General features: G+C 37.4%; 1 protein-coding gene across 1 annotated transcript; it reads left to right on the plus strand.

The window, feature by feature from the left end:
* Positions 1-4050: 4050 nt before the first annotated feature.
* On the plus strand, positions 4051-8587 carry LOC105439121. Its single transcript, XM_030977181.1, has 4 exons — positions 4051-4348; positions 6405-6497; positions 6857-6949; positions 7262-8587. The coding sequence occupies exons 1-4, from the start codon at positions 4051-4053 to the stop codon at positions 7426-7428; spliced, it is 651 nt and encodes a 216-aa protein (XP_030833041.1). The 3' UTR covers positions 7429-8587.
* Positions 8588-19108: the final 10521 nt, after the last annotated feature.

The following is a 19108-nucleotide window of genomic DNA, read 5'->3' on the forward strand; positions in this document are numbered from 1 at the left end:
ACTCTTTTCTTTGATTTCCCCATTTCTGTTGTATGATATGTTCTTTTATGCAGCCTAAAATTCGTTATCTTCACATACTCTCTGTAATGCATTTAAAGGCATCGTTTAACAATGTTAAATCTGAGATGCCCGGCCCTATACGTGTTTTTAGTGTCTGTGATATGGTGTAATATTGAAGCCCTAAAAAAAATCGCGCTTCAAAATGATCAAGAAGTGCCTCAAAAAAGTAAAAATCTTTGAGTGACCGCTTTTACCATACTCGTTTTCCCCAATAGACTGTAGTGTTTTGAAAACCGTTTAGCAAACGGTTTTTAAAATCTGTAATTCGAATCACAAATATCTTGATAATCAGAGAGGCGATCGGCTTGTAAAAGTCACGGGGTTCCTGACTGACCTAAAGGTTTATAATTATCATTGCAGCATGAGCTAAATATAAGATTTTGTTTCAGAATCTGAGACAAAGTTACCGGATCCCTTTAAGACAATTTTGTAATACCTTGGTATATTGGTATATGGTCAGCCGGTACGGCATTCAGTGTATTTAGTAAATCACTGTGAAGTAAGATTGGAGATATACGGAGACGGGCTCCTCGACTCGTTATAAACAAACAAAAATGTCAAGAAAATGACATACGAAAAACGGATTCAGATTCTTAATTGACAGTCTCTCGAGTCAAGTAGAACAATTTGTTTGATCGCATGTGTAACCAAGGATATGTTTGGTATTGTATAATATGGCACTATGAGGTGTTTAACTCTGTGAATTCTTGCCATGTCGGTAATGCAAGGTTCGTTCACCTCCGGGCGCGGGCTCAGCGAATGCATTGTTCTGCTCGGGGGTGGTCGAGATCTCCCTATCGACATGACTTGCTCAACTATAATATATAAGATGCCACTTTCTTGAGTTGTCATTTTTGTTTTAAATAATTAATTAAAACAAAAAATCCTTATTAGGTTGGTAGGGTATAATAATGATCCTCTGTTCTCTTGATGTAAATAGACCCTATATTGCTTTTTTACTCTTCTTATGCCCGTTATTTTCATTTCTCCCATTATACACAAAACAAGAAATTAGAGTTCCTTTTCCCTTTTTCCTTTTCACCGGTTTTAGAACTAAAATGTGACACTAAGTAAACATATTATTCATATTTATTAATACAATGATTTTGCTTCCAGGAGAGAAGTGGTATATTAATTTTGTGCTCGATAATTAGTAATGGAACGAAGTAATGTTTATTTAATAATTTGTTTTTAAATGTTTGTTTTATACCTATCTTACTCTCGCCTTGTTCCATTCTATGTGACACTGTAAGACTCTATCTACTTCAACCTCCTCCTTTTCTCTTTTCTCCCTTTTTTATTTTCTCTCCCAAATTAAAAGTGTTGTGTTGATAGGAAATTCGGTTTTATATATCAATTTCAAGACAATATGAGGTTGTAATTTTTATATTGAATATTTTTGTAAAAATTACTTATTGTTTACAACCACTGAAACTGGGACAGAAGCTTTTTGCCACAGTTATTAGGTTAACAATTTCTGTCCCTTGCGTTCCAGGGGTTATATTATCTTATATCTTTACGTGCCCAATTGTCTGTTTTCTGATTTATTATGTACTATATTTATTGCCAAATAAAACTACTACTACCACCACTACTAATACTACTACTACTACTACTACTACACTACTACTACTACTACTACTACTACTACTACTACTACTACTACTACTACCACCACCACTACTACTACTACTACTACTACTACTACTACTACTACTAATAATAATAATAATAATATCAATAATATAATTGCTGGTGATTTTGTAAGGAAACGATTAAAGAAACATAATGAAGTGATCCACTGCATTGTGTCTTCAATAATCTCCAATGTTTTCTTTGTAGAGAGTATAATATTGATTAACATCAGTGATGCTCAACTGATACAATTAATGCAAAACATATAAACTTATTAAACACCAACAAAGGAGAAATGGATGGTATCAAACATATATTTGTATAAAAAGACTGAAACAATCCTCTGAATTGTCAGAAAATGAGAAGATAAAAAGTATGAGAGGGAGTGTGTGTGAGAGAGAGAGAGAGAACAAAAAATCCGGGGGGGGGGGGGGAGGGGGTGGTGGTCAGATCATGATATGTGATATGATTAGTATTTATTCAGACAATGTGAAATATGTCTCTGGAAAATGGCAGCTTGGTAGAGGGAAGTAAATAGTAAGGTTAACAAAAACATAAGAAACATTTATTAAACCATATGCCAGACACTTATTTTATTAGTGATCACTGTGTTCATCTTAGCGTAAAGTGTTAGTGTTGTCTACGGCCTGGGGAATCCCCGGAATGCTATCGTGATTTGCAATACCTATATTTGTGAAAATGCATTATAAACCGCTTAAAAGCAATCGTTCCAAAGCAGATATGCCTCAAGTAAATAAAGAATATCGTGAGCAATAACAGTGACAAGATTTGTCCCCGTGCTCATGAAATTTGGCACAACCTATATTAATTTTTAATGTACGAACTCCTATTAAGAAGACATCGTCCTCACGTCAATGCCAATGCCATTATGATGGAGGTATACCATTGAATATCACTTATGTTATCTAGCCTGTTATCGCATACGGCCGTATTATTCTATGATTATGTGTGAGTAGAGGACAAATCGTCAAGAATTGGAACCACAATCCCCTTACAAAAATGTAATTGATGTCAAGATAGGGCAATGAAAACTATAAGGAAAAAGCGGCTATTGATTAAGAGTACAGATTGAAATGTATCACTTTGTATTAGTTTATCAATTGGAAAAATTGAATTAATACAATATCAGTACTAACTTTTCTGATTATGATACCTCATTCGGATTAATGGTCTAGACAGAGTAATTTGGCGTCATCCAGATTGTGGACTCTCCGTGAAAACAACACATCTGCTCCGATGAGCAGACACTGCACAAAAGAGCATCGATCGATTGTTTTTTAACAATAACACGATTCTACTCCATGCTCTGTTGTGTTCCATTGCACTGTTAGCTGCAGTATTTATCAAGAACAAAACAAATTCCCATTAAAAATAGAAACTGACGTTATTCTATACATATAGTTGTCGCTTCGCGGGTCATATTACATTATCATGTGCTGGTACGTTTTATTGTCTGCATATTAATTCACACTGATGTGATTTCATACCGTCTTCGCTGACATTTTTCAATATTTTGCTCGTGAGTACTTTTCATATCATGATTTATATTAAATATTCGATAGCGCTTGATTTTTAAAACAAAAGACATTCTTTTTCCTAAATGTAAGTGTACTACGGTTATTGATACCCCCATTGTGCTGCACGTATTGTCACACTTTCTTCTCGTAGAACCCACATCACCCCCATTCTCAAAACTCTTCACTGGCTCCCGGTATGTGACCGAATTATTTTAAAGTTATTGTTGCTAGTTTTCCATTCCTTGTATGACTCTGCTCCTTCCTACAATATCAAGTTGATTGTTAAGTATAAGCCTACAAGACATCTTCGTTCATCTCAATCCTCCTTATTAGTTGTCCCTAAGACGCGCAGTTCCTGGGGGGATAGAGCATTTTCTCATTCTGGTCCGTCCCTTTGGAATAAGCTGCCACTTAGTATTCGTAATTTAACTGCCCTTCATGACTTCAAAGTTGCTCTAAAAACTCATCTCTTTCTAAACAGTGCTATTTAATCATGTCAATGTAGCGTAATAATTTGTGTTGTTTTAGTTTACTTTATTTTAGTTAAGAAAGTTATATTTTTGTGATAGTAATACATGTATGTACAGTGCCATGAGCGTCAGAGCCTGGCGGATATATACCGGCGCTATATAAATATCGATATTATTATTATCTTTCCATTCAACGAACACATTACATCATCTTTGAGTACTTTTTCATCGATTGCAAAGTACAGTGTTGTTCTATAATTATACACATATTCAGATGGAAAAATTCTTGCGAGAGATTGTTTTTTTTAAATATTTGTTTGTTTATCCTATCTGCTTAATAGGAAGCAATGCCTGGATTAAAGGACAGCGACGTTCTAAATGACGAGCTATTTATAAAAATAGCTTCAGAAATTAAAGGCGTCACCCCAGAACAGCTAAGCGATTATCTGGGCTTCAAAGGTTTGCAGGGTTACAACGCTAAAATTGTGAGTTCTGCCCAAATCAATCCTACGTCGCCGTACGTGAAACTTCTTCGTCAATTTGTTAGCAACCCTGATTATGGCAAAGATATTGAGAGCGCGCTGAAACTGAGACTTGTTTTCCTGGAGAAAGACATGGTCCCTTGTGCTGAAATAATCGAAAAAGGTATATGACGTCCTATCATTTCTACTTTAAAATATAATTTAGTTTTTCAAGAAAAAAATACAACCTTATTCCTTGATTCCTTTACCACTGCTCTCTAAAGAATGAATGAATGGGTTTTGAGTATTGTTCTATCCTACTACAGTCATATTATATTTTTATTCTTTAAATCTCTTTTTTTAAAAATAATACACAGGCCTTTAAAAGCGTGGGTGTATGTAAAATATTCCTACATACAGTTACGAACAGGAAGGCAAAGCGAGCAATAATCTTCTTACTTCAAGTCTTAAAAAAAAAAAAATCATATTATGGTAATAATGACTGCTTTGATGGTTGTGTTTATACGCTCAAGAAGAGGTTACAATTGTGCTATTGCCCAAGGCGTGCCGAGGGCAATAGCACGATGTAACCTCCCCGAGAGCGTATAAAACAACTATGTCTCGAATATTAAGGCAGTCATTATTACTTTTATATACTGAAAAAAAAGAGTCAACTTATGACACCACCTTGGCTTTTCTCTAGTTTATCTGCAGAGTTTTTTTTTGTGAGTGTATCTTTGAGAGTTAGACTAGTCTAGATCTATGTAGCATTTCCCCCTAATTCCTCACAAATTTCAAAGCTGTTGAGTGTCATAACATCAATAAATACCTTGTCCTGAAGACCTACAGGATCATCCAAATCAAGCGAACCTTGGATTTTGTCCATGTCTTCTCCTGAGATAGCATGGTTTGTGAGTCACAACTCCCTTTCCTTCTTGTTTAAGCATTGCTGAAAAACACTTAAAAACTCTCGTCGAATTGGAAAAATCTTCATGCTTAATTTATGATGTTGACATTGTTAGAATTGAGGAAATGACGCTGAAGTCCGAATCTAATAATTGACATTGACTTCTTCATGTATAAAGAACCGTTCTTCCGTCTATAGCACCAGCGTAAAACTTTTGCCTTTATAGGCCTAGGCCTAGATCTACGTTGTCCAGCTCCGAATTTGGAAGTTTGTTTACGCTATCGAGGCCTGTGTTGATAACTTGCAGGTAGCCTATATCTAGACCTAATCTTCGAATATTTTTATGGAAAATTTCACGTACCCTTTTCGTGTCCTTGCTGTCAGCACAATTAATCAAGTCTTGCAATTGATCATCATCAAGAAGTTGAAATCTAGGAAGAGTTTCTTCAGCTATTTTTGCCTTGTTTGGATACTATAAGTAGAATCTAGGCCGGATTTAGTAGTACGATTGACATCGCCGGTCCTCTTATTAAAAAATCTAAAAAATAAGCGACCAATTCGCATACACACAATGTATGGTATCCGCGCTCGCTCAGAGCACATTTCAACACGTGAACTAATGGGTATTTCAGCAAGATTTTATTATTTTCCCGGCAACTGGAATTTAGCCTGGATTTTACTGATTTGCTCTAGGACTATTACATAGATTTGGCATTTTTCGTTTATTAACTGGAATGGCTAAAATCACGACTGTAATTTAGACCAATCAGATGGCTGGATTTCTTAAGTGAGGTATATAATGAAAACTAAGTAATGCGATTTTAATCAAGGGAAACATCTTCCTGAAATGTTGAATATCAGAGAGGATGTTAAGAGAATGGATGTTCAGAAGAAAGTCTCGCAATAGTCATTTACTAATTGTATGATTTATTTTGATATCGAATTTATCTAGAATTAAGGAGGATGAATGTTGATTTCCCCTACCATGCATGTTGATGCAGCCAGTTAAACCTTCTGCCCACTGGAATTTCGTGGTTCATGTATTACGTCTAAGGGAATGAGAGCATTTGGGAGTCCCCGGGTTGATGAGACATTTGTGTTCTTTGTTTTTCCTTATTGTCTGTAAAGATAAATTTCTGGCAGTATGTTTCAATTCAAAAGATCATTAATTCATTAGATCATTAATTTTCTTCTTTTACGATTAGCAGATATACACTTCTGCTCAGTTATTTCACATTGTCTGTGTTTAAAAGGACAGTTGAGATCTCGTGAGGCGAAACATTACGGAGACTATAACATACTGAAGATTTCATTTTTGTTTGTTTCTTTCTAGCACTAAGGAATTATGGGAGAAACTTTCCTAGCCGCGCTGATACACTTATTGGTCTGCCTTCTAACCTACGCTCCCCTCCACATCACACACCAGGTATGATTATAATCAAATAACATCTTCGGCTTTTGTCCGTCCCCCCCTTTCGCTCTCTCTTAAAAATATATCTGGTATATTACCAAAATGTTAGCAATACAGCTGGAACACCGAGGGTAATTATTCACGCCTCAGCCAACTTTTAAACAGTTATAGGTCCTTTTGCCACTGTTTGCCTTTGCCTTGTAAACATAAAATGCTTTTTACAGCCATGATTCTTTGAGATTAATCAATCGATTTCAACTGCATCTCACAAATTTCTTTATCGGTTAAAGAATTTCAGACTTACAAAAAAATTATTAGATTATAATATCAAAATAGCTAAAATAATTAAGATTATGTTTGTTGTTTCTTTCTAGAATTGGAGAAGACTGAGATTGTTAATCCTATCCGCGCTGACACACCTACTCGTCAGGATGTTAACGCACCCTCTCCTCCTCATGACAAACCAGGTATGATATCATCAAATAACATCTTTGGCTATCCCCCCTTAAAAATACACCTTCAGACATCAAATTTGAAAACCTGTTATGGAACCAAAATGTTAGCAATACGGCCGGAAAACTGAGGGTTAATACACGTCTTGGAAAATAAAATGTGAGATAAAATCATGTATTATGTATCATGTATTGTAGAAAGTGGGAATGTAAACTACTTAATAAGAATTCATTGGAAGTTCCGTAAACAAAAATTACCACGAGAAAAGAGTAATTAGAAATAACAGTTCGGTCATGTCTATCTTTTCTACATCGTCTGTTTTATAGGGTCTGAGACGCCGATGGACACCCATGGACACGGCCCTCAGCCTCCTGATCGCCCCGTAGAGCAGGAGACGCCATCTAATAGCGACACGAACCCTTCATACCTGATCGTCATAGCAGGCATTGTTGCCATATTTTCCATCGTCTATATCTTTGTAAAAAGACGTTAAAAAGCACAAATCTTCCTTCACAATAACGAACCTTCCAATGAAGGAACCTTCGCCATGTTCATTGAGGGAAACTTCAGAATAATGGACCATAAGGGGGAAAAACCCCGACGTATAAACATTATTACATTGCAGTGCACTGTGCAGCATACTAGACATAAAAATCTGTTAATTCAGAGTGACTCGTACCGCTGCCAGCAAGGGAGATTCGATCTATCAAGGTTCTACATCAAAAAGCATTATCGTTCCACTCCTTCAGCTCTGACGTTCAGATAATTATGATCCGGTAAACCTCCGCTTTGAAAAAAAAACACAACAATAAACATACAAACAAACATACCCACACACACAACAACAAATACCAGATGCGTTTTAACGTGTAAATGACTGGCAATTGCTTGCAACACGTATCCACTAAGCTCTGTTTTATAAACATAACATATCAAATAAGTATAATCCTTTTTTTACCCAGGGAAGCCTCATCAGCATAAATCTAGTCTGTCTTGCTTATTCTGTAATTATTATGGTCCATGGTAAAACACCCCGTCCAAGAATGTGACCACCGAGCAAGCTAGGACCTTGTGTATGAGAATTGGGAGTTTTCACCAATATACCACTTGTGCTCCGTTGATTCCGCAACTTTACAATATACAACAAAACTTATTTCTACACACTTGTGCAATATTTCGCCCATGTTGAGTAAACAAGGGAACAGGTGTATTTGTTGGGTTAATTAATGATAAAATAGCTACACTTATATTGTTCATGTAACCATCACAGAGGATGCTCAATGCACGTAAACAGTAATATAATTATTCAAGGCAAAATGCATATATTGCTATCCGATACCCACTTTCATCACCTAGCTGCAGAGTGGCAAATGTAGATTTATGTCTTGGCAAAGGACATTAGGACATTATATTAGTTCTGCGGACGGACTCGAACAACGAACCACGTGATCCACAGTCATGTGACGTATTCACTTGACCGCACACCTCCACTTTATCCACCAAACATGTATTTTTCGTTTTAATCCAGCATGGGTTATCTTTCAATCTCTTTTTGTTGTGCAAAACTTCTAGAAAGTTTCTCCCACATTGCAATACCATTACTGCCTGAGAAGTACTCAACATAATATTTAACCACGGCTTCAAATAAGAGAGCCCCCCCCCCAAAAAAAAGAAGAAGACATAATTGAACAAATTGTAAAGAAAACCTTTGATGAATATAAAAATGATTATCATCCTAGGGGTAGCCGTGATAAATTGAGTCTTTTTACTTTCTCCATTTCTGTTGTATGATAAATTATGTTTTTTGTGTGCAGTCTGAAATTCGTTATCTTCACATACTCTCCGTTATGTATTTAAGACAATTTGTATACCTAATATTGAAATGTGATCAGCAGGTACGGCATTTGTATTAGTAAATCCCTGTGAAGTAAGATTGAAGATTACTAATGGGGCTTTCACATATACACTCCGGGGCCCGTACGGCGAGTAAAAACAGACATTTTGGGAATTTTCGGCCGGTGTCCGGCCGGTTGCCGTAAAGTTCCTACGGGCGCCGGGACAGTTTTTCAAGCCGTACGGGCGCCGTGGTGCTGAGTTGGCTGCTCCCAATTCTCCCGGCGTTTTTATCTGACCGTTAGGCCGTAGAAAGCCCGTAAAGGGCCCCTAGGGCACCTTACGGGTCCCATGCGGGCTCCGGACGGTGCCCGGACGGCCCCTCACGATTTTGGGGGTCAATTCTCATGAAAAATCTTTACGGGCGCCTTGCGGTGCTCAAGGGTTCCGTACGTGTACCCTTCGGAGCCCTCACGGGCCCCTTAAGAGCCCCTTGCTCTTAAGAGAGGTGACTTGCACAACAACTGACGTCTGCCGTCCGGGGGCCATTTAAAATGAATATTGCCCGTGCGGGTCCCTCACGGCGGCATCTCGAAATGTACAACGCAGTTTTAAATACAGGAGGTGCGTATACTAGAGGACACATACAGAGTGAGTCAGAAAAAATGTCCCACTTTTAAAAAGTTGTATTGTTTGAAGTATGAATATTTAATAATGAGTTTCATGTTATGTCTTGATAGAGTTATCCTCGCAGTACATTGAGGTACCATTTTCATTTGAATCTCTGCATGCATGACTAAACATCAGACAATCTTTACAAGACTGTCAGATCTCACTTGCGCCAAGTTGCTAGGTGAGGAATAAAATAATGTTTTGTACAAAGACAGCCAGTTTTTTTCAATCATCCAATTAGCCAGACAGACAAAAACACACAAACACACGCACACACACACACACACTCACAAACAAACACACACACGCACACGCACAGGCACACGCACACAAATGAGCATTTCATTCCCGACAAGGCCCACCCAAACTGTTATCTTTTGTCTGGAATTCTTCTTCTCGTACGAAAAGTTGAGTGGCCGCTGTCCTCTTGGTGCGTATTGGCGGACGTTGTCCTTTATGATGATGATGATGATGACGATAATAATGATGATGATGAAGATTAAGATGATGACAATGATGATGATGATGATGACATAATGGTGGTAGTGAATGTGTACAAAAGGGAAAGATTTTTACGGTTATGCCACTTAAACATTCAGCGATCTTGATAAAAATCAATGATCAATCAGAAAAAGGGTAATTATGAAACAATTGTCACCCTGTATGTTGTGTGTGCGTGTGTGTGTATATGTGTGCGCGTGTGGGTGTGTGTGCGTGTGCGCGTGTCTGAATGTCTTTGTTCAATGCACTGTTTTATTCCTCACCCAGTAACTTGGCGCAAGTGAGATCTGACAGTCTTGTAAATGTTGTCTGATATTCAGTGATGCATGCAGAGATTCAAATGAAAATGGTACCTTAATGTACTGGGAGGATAACTCTATCAAGATATATCATGAAACCAATGATTAAATATTTATACTTCAAACAATACAACTTTTAAAAAGTGGGACATTTTTTCTGACTCACTCTGTAGTTCAGTGCACCGCACGGCACCCGGGCGGGCGCCTTGAGGACCCCGGCAGGGCACCTTCCGGGAGCCATCGGTACACCTGCTCATCGGACGGAGCCAGTGAGGTTACCGGCCGACACTCGGCCGGCACCCTGCCGGCACTCTTACGGGCGCCTTGCATTTCACTCGACCAATTTTCTCCGGGCACCTCCCGGGCGCCGCAGAATATGTGACCGCACATGCCGTAGAAATGAAAATCGTACGGTCTCTAAATCCACGGCAAGCCGCCGGGTAGGGAAAGTCGTACGGGGCCCGGTTTATAGACGGGCTCCTCGACTCGTACTTGACAAAAATGTAAACAAAATGACATACGAAAAACGGGTTCGGATTTTTTAATTGACAGTCTTTCGAGTCAGGTAGAACAATTTGTTTGATCACATGTGTAACCAAGGATTTGTTTGGTATTGTTTAATGTGGCACTATGATGTGAATTCTTGCCATGCCGGTAATGCAAGGTTCGTTCACCTCCGGACGCGGGCTCAGCGAATGCATTGTTCTGCGAGTCATTGCGCTCGGGTTGGTCGAGATCTCCCTATCGGCGTGACTTGCTCAACTACATGTTTAATATACAAATAATACACAGCAATGAGGGCATTAGTAAGAATTACCCACACGAGGTACCTTTGGAACAGTCTAACACGCCCGAGGATAGCAGAGGGTGTTTGGACTGTTTTGAAGATACCGAGTGTGGGTAATTTTACTAATTCCCGAACAAAACGATGTGTTATATTTTATTTGTTTTATAAAATGATGTTTTGTAACATGATTTTGATAATGACCGGTCATTATCTAAATTACGCGTTAGGCAAAATAAATGCCTGGTCACGTGTACGCTTTCAACCAATTATTTGATTAGGCTCCACGTCATCATCTTATAATATAATTATATAAGATGCCATTTTCTAGAGTTGTAATTTTTGTTTTAAATAATTCATTACAAATTATTAGGTTGGTAGGGTATAATATTGATCCTCTGTTCTCTTGATGTAAATAAGCCCATATTGCTTTTTAATCTTCTAATGCCCATTATTTTTCTTCTTCTTCCATTATACATAAAACGAGAAATATGATTTGTTTTCCCTCTTTCCTTCACACTATTTTTAGAACTAAAATATGATACTAAGTACATGTGTTGTTTATATTTATAAAGACAATGATTTTGCTCCCAGGAGAGGGGCGGTTAATTGATTTTGTGCCTGATAATTATTGATGGAATACGAAGTAAAGTTTTTTTTAAATATTTGTTTTAATGTATGTTTTTATCCCTGTCTTTCCCTCACTTTGTTCCATTTTATGTGACACTGAAAGACTCTATCTACTTTAACCTCCTCATTTTCTCTTCCCTCTTCTTTATTTTCTCTCCCACATTAAAAGTGTTGTGTTGCCAGGGAGAATTGGCTTTATGTCAATTTTAGTATAATACGAGGTTGTAATTATTATATTGAATATTTTTGTAAAAAGTGCTTATTGTTTACAACCAATGGAACCAGGACAAAAGGCTTTTTGCCACAGTTATTAGGTTAACAATTTTTGTCCCTTGCGTTCCAGGGGTTATATTATATTATATCTTTACGTGCCCAATATTGTCTTTTTTCTGATTTATTAAGTATTTTGTTTATTGCCAAATAAAATGATGATGATACAACTACTACTACCATTACTACTACTACTAGTACTACTACTACTACTACTACTACTACCACTACCACTACTTCTACTACATCTTCCTCTACAACAACTACTACTTCTACTACTACTACTCCTTCTACTACTACTACTGAAACTACTGCTACTACTACCACTACTACTACTACTACTACTACTACTACTACTACTACTACTACTACTACTACTACTACTACTACCACTACCACTACTACTACTACTAGTAATAATAATATCAATAGTATCATTGCTGGTGATTTTGTAAGGAAACGAGTAAAGAAACATAATGAAGTGATCTACTGCATTGTGTCTTTGATAATCTCTAATGTGTTCTTTGTTGAGAGTATACTACTGATTTACAACTGTGATGCTCAACTGATACCATGCAATACATGTTAACACATTAAACATCATCAAAGGAGAAATGGATGGTATACAACATATATTTGGATAAAATGACAAAATAAAAACATCATATAAATTGTCAAAAAATGTGAGGATAAAAGGTATGAGGTGGTCACGGAGTCATGAAAGAAAATTGGAAAGATGTGGCAAAAGCTTTTGCGAGTATGTGTCTGAAGGCTTGGATGATGTTGGCGTGTGTGTGTATGGTGATCAGGAAGAGGGTGGAGATGATATGCTCGTGTGGGTATTGTGTGTGTACAGAGAGAAAGAGAGACAACATGGATGATGGTCATAATTATGTAGCGAATGATAATAATTAAGGTGATACAGAAAAAGAAATAGAGGGAGAGACTAGAGAGAGAGAGAGGAGGGGGGGGGGGGGGGGGAGAGAGAGAGAGAGAGTGAGAGAGAGAGAGAGTGAGAGAGAGTGAATTCCGACCGGGGGGGGGGGTCAGTTCATGATATGTGATATGATTAGTATTTATTCAGACAATGTGAAATATGTCTCTGGAAAATGGCAGCTTGGCAGAGGCAAATAAATAGGTTAACAAAAAGATAAGAAACATTTAATAAACCATATGCTAGACACAATTTTTATTAGTGATCAATGTGCTCATCGTAGCGTAAAGTGGCGCCACAAGATCACGTGGTCTACGGCTTGGGGAATCCCCGGAATGCTTGCGTGTTTTGCAATACCCATATTTGTGAAAAGGCACCATACACCGCTTAAAAGCAATCGTTCTAAAGCAGATATTCCTCAAGTAAATAAAGAATACGGTGAACAATACAGTGATGAGATAAAATCCCGTGCTCATGAAATTTGGCACAAACTTAACTATGTTAATTTGTTTATGTATCAACTCCTATTAAAGAAGATATCGTTCTCACGTCACTGCCAATGCTATCATTCTGATAGGGGTATACTATTGATTATCATTTATGATATCTATCCTTTTATTGCATACAGCCTTATGATTATAGATACACACATTAAATGATTATGTGTGAGTAGAGAACAAGTCTTCATACAGTGAGAACCACAATCCTCCTCAAAAAATATCTGCACTAACTTCGCTAATTATGATACGCCGTTCGGAATGATTCAGTTTAGAAAAGAAATTTTGGTGTCATCCAGAATGTGGAATTCCCCATGACCACAGCACATCTGAGCAAACACTCCAAAATAGGGCATTGATCAATTGTTGTTTAACAACCCCCAAACAAAATCGACTCCATGCTCTTTTGTGTTCCATTGCACTTTTATCTGGAGTTTAACAAAAAATCCCCTTTAAGAATAGAAACTGACGTACATGATCAAGTGACACGTTTTATTATCTGCATAAAATACACACATTTCATAAGTAAGTCCTTGATACGTTTCACGCACGTTCTATTTCGACTCTTGTGTGATTTCATACCGTCTTTGCTGATAATTGTCAACACTTAGCTCGTGAGTACTTTTCATATCATGCTCTATATCAGATATTACATAGCGCTGGATTTTTAAAACAAAAGATATTCTTTTTCCTAAATGTAAGTGTGCTACGGTTATTGATACCCCTGTTGTGTATAACGATTCAATTAACACACTTTGAGTACTTCCTCATAGGTTGCACAGTACAGTGTTATTCTATAATTATACACATAATTATTCAGATGAAAAATATTTTATTTTTATGTTTTCATCCTATCTGCTTAATAGGAAGCAATGCCTGGATTAAGGGACAGCGACGTTCTAAATGACGAGCTATTTATAAAGATAGCCTCAAAAATTGACGACGGCGTCACCCCAGTACAGCTAAGCGTTTATCTGGGGTTCGAAGAATCTCAAGGTAAAAACGCTCAAAATTTGAGTTCTGACCCACAGTCGGCGTACGTGAAACTTCTTCGTCATTTTGTGAGCAAGCATAGAAAAGATGGAAATAGCGCGCTGAAACTACGAATTAAATTCCTGGAGAAAGACATGGTCCCTTGTGTTGAACTCATCGAAAAAGGTATATGACGTCTCAGGGGCGTACGCAGGATTTTTTATAGGGGGGGGGGGGGGTTTAAAATCGGGCCCAAAATATTTTGCTCCCGAAAAATTTAAAATCGCGTCGGCCGAAAAGTCGCTCAGTTGGGGGGGGGGGGGGGGTTAGCTGTGGGCATATTTATTTATTTTTTTATTTATTTATTTTTTAATAAAAAATAAAAATAAAAAAAAATAATAAAAAAAAAATCCCAAAGGGGGGGGGGGGGGGGTTTTAAGTTTTTTAGGGGGGTTTACACACATAAAAATACCAAGGGGGGGGGGGTTTGAACCCCCAAACCCCCCCCCCCTGCGTACGCCCCTGTGACGTCTTCTCATTTATACTTTTAAATATATGTTAGGTTTTCAAGAAAAAATACAGCTTTATTCCTTGCTTCCTTAACCAGTGCTCTCTATAAAAGAATGAATGTATAGGTTTACTACAATGTTCAATTTTACTACAGTCATATTACATTGTTATACTTAAGATCTCAGTTTTTCGATAATACACAGGCCTTAAAAAGCGTGGGTTTATGTATGTCAGCCATTCCTATGTACAGTTATGAAATGGAGGCAAAGCGAAGTTTTTAGTCCCGGGTTTAACCAACCAAAACACTAACAGATCAGCACATGATAATGCATGTTCTTTATATTTCCTTATTTTATGTCTGTATGTTCATTTTATGGCAGTTAGCTTCAATTTAAAAGACTTTAATCTTATATTATTAATTTTCTTTTTTTACGATTAGAAAATATACATTTCTGTTCAGTTATTTCACATTTTCTGTGTTTAAAAGGACAGTTTAAATTTCGTGAGGCGAAACATGAAGGAGGCTAGAAAATACTGAAGATTACCTATTTGTTGTTTCTTTCTATAGCACTAAGGAATTATGGGATTCTCGTTCCTAGCCGCGCTGATACATTTACTGACCTGCCTTCTAACCTACCCTTTCCTCCTCATCATACACCAGGTATGATATAATCAAATAACATCTTCGGCCCTCCCTTTTTGCTCTCTCTCTTAAAAGTATATCCTGATAATTTTTTTTGTGGAAAACCTGTTATAGTACCAAAATGATAGCAATACAGCTGGAAAACGGAGGGCAATTATGCACGCCTCGGCAAACTTTTGAACGGTTATAGTTCCTTCTGCCACTGTTTGCCTTTGCTGTGTAAACATAAATGCTTTTTACAGCCATGATTTATTGAGCCGATTAATCAATCGATATCAAATGCATCTCACAAATTCCTCTATCGGCTTAAGAATTCTACTCACTCTGGGAGTGTCGTGGCCGAGTGGTTTAAGGCGCTTGACTGGAGATGCGAAGGTCGAGGGTTCGAATCCCGACACGGCACTAAAATCCTGTGGCAAGATATTAACCTGCACTTGCTACTCTCCGCCCAGGTGTTAAATGGGTACCCGGTAGGATGCGACCATCATTGTTGGTCAAACAGTTTTTGAGCGTCAAGTAACGCCTGGCAGGAATGCTCCCCAGGGAGTTGAGATTGTGCACCCAGTGTGCGGGCAAGCACTGTATCCAATGACCGGTGTAATAGTATATTTGTAAAGCGCTGTAGACATTGTATTTAGAGCTATATAAAAGCTAATTATTATTATTATTATTATTATTACTCTTACAACAACTTATTAGATTAGAGTATCAAGCTTGCTAGAAAATAATGGAGATTATATTTGTTGTTTCTTTCTAATCTGAAAAGGCTAGGATAGCGCTTACACACTTCCTTGCCAGGATGTTAACTCATCCTCTCCTCCTCATGAAAAACCAGGTATGATATAATCAAACAACATATTTGGCTCTCTCTCTTAATAATACACCTTGAGACATCAAATTTGAAAACCTGTTATGGAACCAAAATGTTAGCATTATGGCTGGAAAACTGAGGGTCAATTCACGTCTTGGAAATGAAAATGTGAGATAAAATTATGTATTATTTAACATTGCAGAAAGTGGGAATGTTAACCACCAAATATGAACTGATCGTTGGAAGTTCTCCAAAAAATTATCATAAGAAAAGAGTAATTAAATTACAGTTCGGTCATCTCTATCTTTTCTACATCGTCTGTTTTATAGGGTCGGAGACGCCGATGGACACCCATGGACACGGCCCTCATCCTCCTGATCGCACTGTAGAGCAGGAGACACCATCTAATAGCGGCACGAACCCTAAATACCTGATCGTCACAGCAGGCATAGTTACCATACTTGCTATGATCCTCTATATCTTAAAAAGCACATATGATCCTTCAGAATGACGAACCTGCCAAAGAAGGGACCTTCGTCATGTTCATTTAGGAAGACTTCAGAATAATGGAAAATGAGGGGAAAACCACGACATATAAACATTATTACACTGGAATGCAGCATAACTATCAGAAGAAAAAAAAAAGTTATTTCAGAGTGACCCATACCGCTGTCAGCAAGGGAGATTCGATCTATCAAGGTTCCACATCAAATAGCATTATTGTTCCACTCATTCAGCTCTGACGTTCAGATATAATCCGGCAATTATTTGGAACACGCATTCACTGAGCTCTGTTTTATATAAGTATAAACATATCAAATAAACAAAATCTTTCCTGTAATTATAATTACCCCAGCATAGCTAGTAACTTTTTAAGATACCCCGTTGGATGAAAAGGACAGAGACGGGTAAAACACCCCGTCCAAGGATGTCGAAGCTGGGACCTTGTGTATGAGATTTGGGAGCTTTTACCAATAGACCACTGTGACAGTGCTCAATTGGTTCCGCAACCTTACAATATACAACAATAGTTTAATTTTACTACACACTAAAGTTGTCTTGTGTAAAAATTTCCCCCATGTTGAGTAAACAAGGGAACAGTGTGTTTGATGAGTTAATAAATACAAAATAAGCTACACTTATATTAGTCATGTAAACTTTCCAGAGGATGCTCAAGGCACTTAAAAAGTACTATAATAACTCAAGGCATATATTGCTATCAGATACCCACTTTCTTCACCTGGTTGGAGAGTGGCAAATCTAGATTTATGTCTTGGGAAAGGACATGAGTTCTGCGGAGGGACACGAACAACGAACTACGTGATCCACAGTCCTGTGACGTATTCACTTGACCACGCACTTCCACTATATCCAACAAACATGTATGTTTCTTTTTAATCCAACATAGGTTTCGTTCAACCTCATTTTAGGGTGCAAAATGAATAATGATAATAATTGATAATATCTTTAAAGATAGTTCCCCCCACGTTGCAACTACATTATTGCCTGAACAGTACTGAACATCATATTTAACAACGGCTTCAAAACATAGCAAGACAAAAAATAATAGAAGCGCTATATATTAATTTTGCGCATGATAATTAATAATGAAATACGAAGTAGTGTTTTTTAACACAAGGTTGCTATATTTATATTGTATATTTTTGTAAAAAATACTTATTGATTACAACCACTGGAACTAGGACAGAAGACCTTTTGCCACAGTTATTAGGATAATAAGTTCCGTCCCTTTTGTTCCAGTGGGTGTATTATCTTATATCTTTAAGTTCATTGTCTGTTTTCTGATTCATTATCTTTTTAATTTATTGCCAAATGAAATAATGATGATACAACTACTACCACTACTTCTACTACATCTTCTACTACTACTACTGCTGCTACTACTACTACTACTACTACTACTACTACCCCTACTTCTACTACTACTACTACTACTACTACTACTACTACTACTACTACTACTACTTCTACTTCTACTACTACTACTAATACTACTACTTCTACTTCGATTTGTAAAGAAACGATTGAAGAAACCAAGTGAAGTGATCCACCGCATTGTTCTTTGATAATATCTAAATGTTTCTTTGTTGACAGTATAATATTGATTAAAATCTGTGATGCTCAACTGATACCATGGAATGCATGTTAACACATTAAACATCATCAAAGGAGAGATGGATGGTATTAAACATGTATTTGGATAAAAAGACTGACAAAAACAAATTCATATGAATTGTCAAAAGATGAGAGGATAAAAAGTATGAGGCGGTCACGGAGTCATGAAAGACAACGGGAAACATACTATGTGATATGATTAGTATTTAGTCAAAAAAAGTGAAATATGTCTCTGTTAAATGGCAGCTGGCCTGCCTGGGCAGAGGGAAGTAAATAGTAAGGTTAACAAAAACATAAGAAATATTTGATAAACCATATGCCAGACAATAACTTTATTAGTGATCTATGTGATCATCGTAGCGTAAAGAGGCGCCATGAGATCATGTTGTCTACGGCCTGGGGAATCCCCGGAATGCGTGCGTGATTTGCAATACCTATATTTGTGAAAAGGCATTACAAACCACTTAAAAGTAATCTTTCCAAAGCAGATATTCCTCCAGTAGATTAAGAATATCGTGAGTAATACCAGTGATAGCATAAGTCCCCGTGCTCATGAAATTTGGCACAACCTTAACTATGGTGACTTTTTAATGTATGAACTCCTATTAAGAAGATATCGTCCTCACGTCACTGCCAATACTATCATTTTGATAGGGGTATACTATTGATCACATTAATGAT

Source organism: Strongylocentrotus purpuratus, unplaced genomic scaffold, assembly GCF_000002235.5.
Source record: "Strongylocentrotus purpuratus isolate Spur 01 unplaced genomic scaffold, Spur_5.0 spur5_scaffold_9, whole genome shotgun sequence".
NCBI lineage: Eukaryota > Metazoa > Echinodermata > Echinoidea > Camarodonta > Strongylocentrotidae > Strongylocentrotus > Strongylocentrotus purpuratus.

Excerpts from the sequence above, each read along its gene's own strand:
- LOC105439121 (XM_030977181.1), top strand. The coding sequence starts at position 4,051 with ATGCCTGGATTAAAGGACAGCGACGTTCTAAATGACGAGCTATTTATA. Across the intron at positions 4,349-6,404 it reads TGCTGAAATAATCGAAAAAG|CACTAAGGAATTATGGGAGA; the intron begins GTATATGACGTC and ends GTTTCTTTCTAG. Across the intron at positions 6,950-7,261 it reads TCCTCCTCATGACAAACCAG|GGTCTGAGACGCCGATGGAC; the intron begins GTATGATATCAT and ends TCTGTTTTATAG.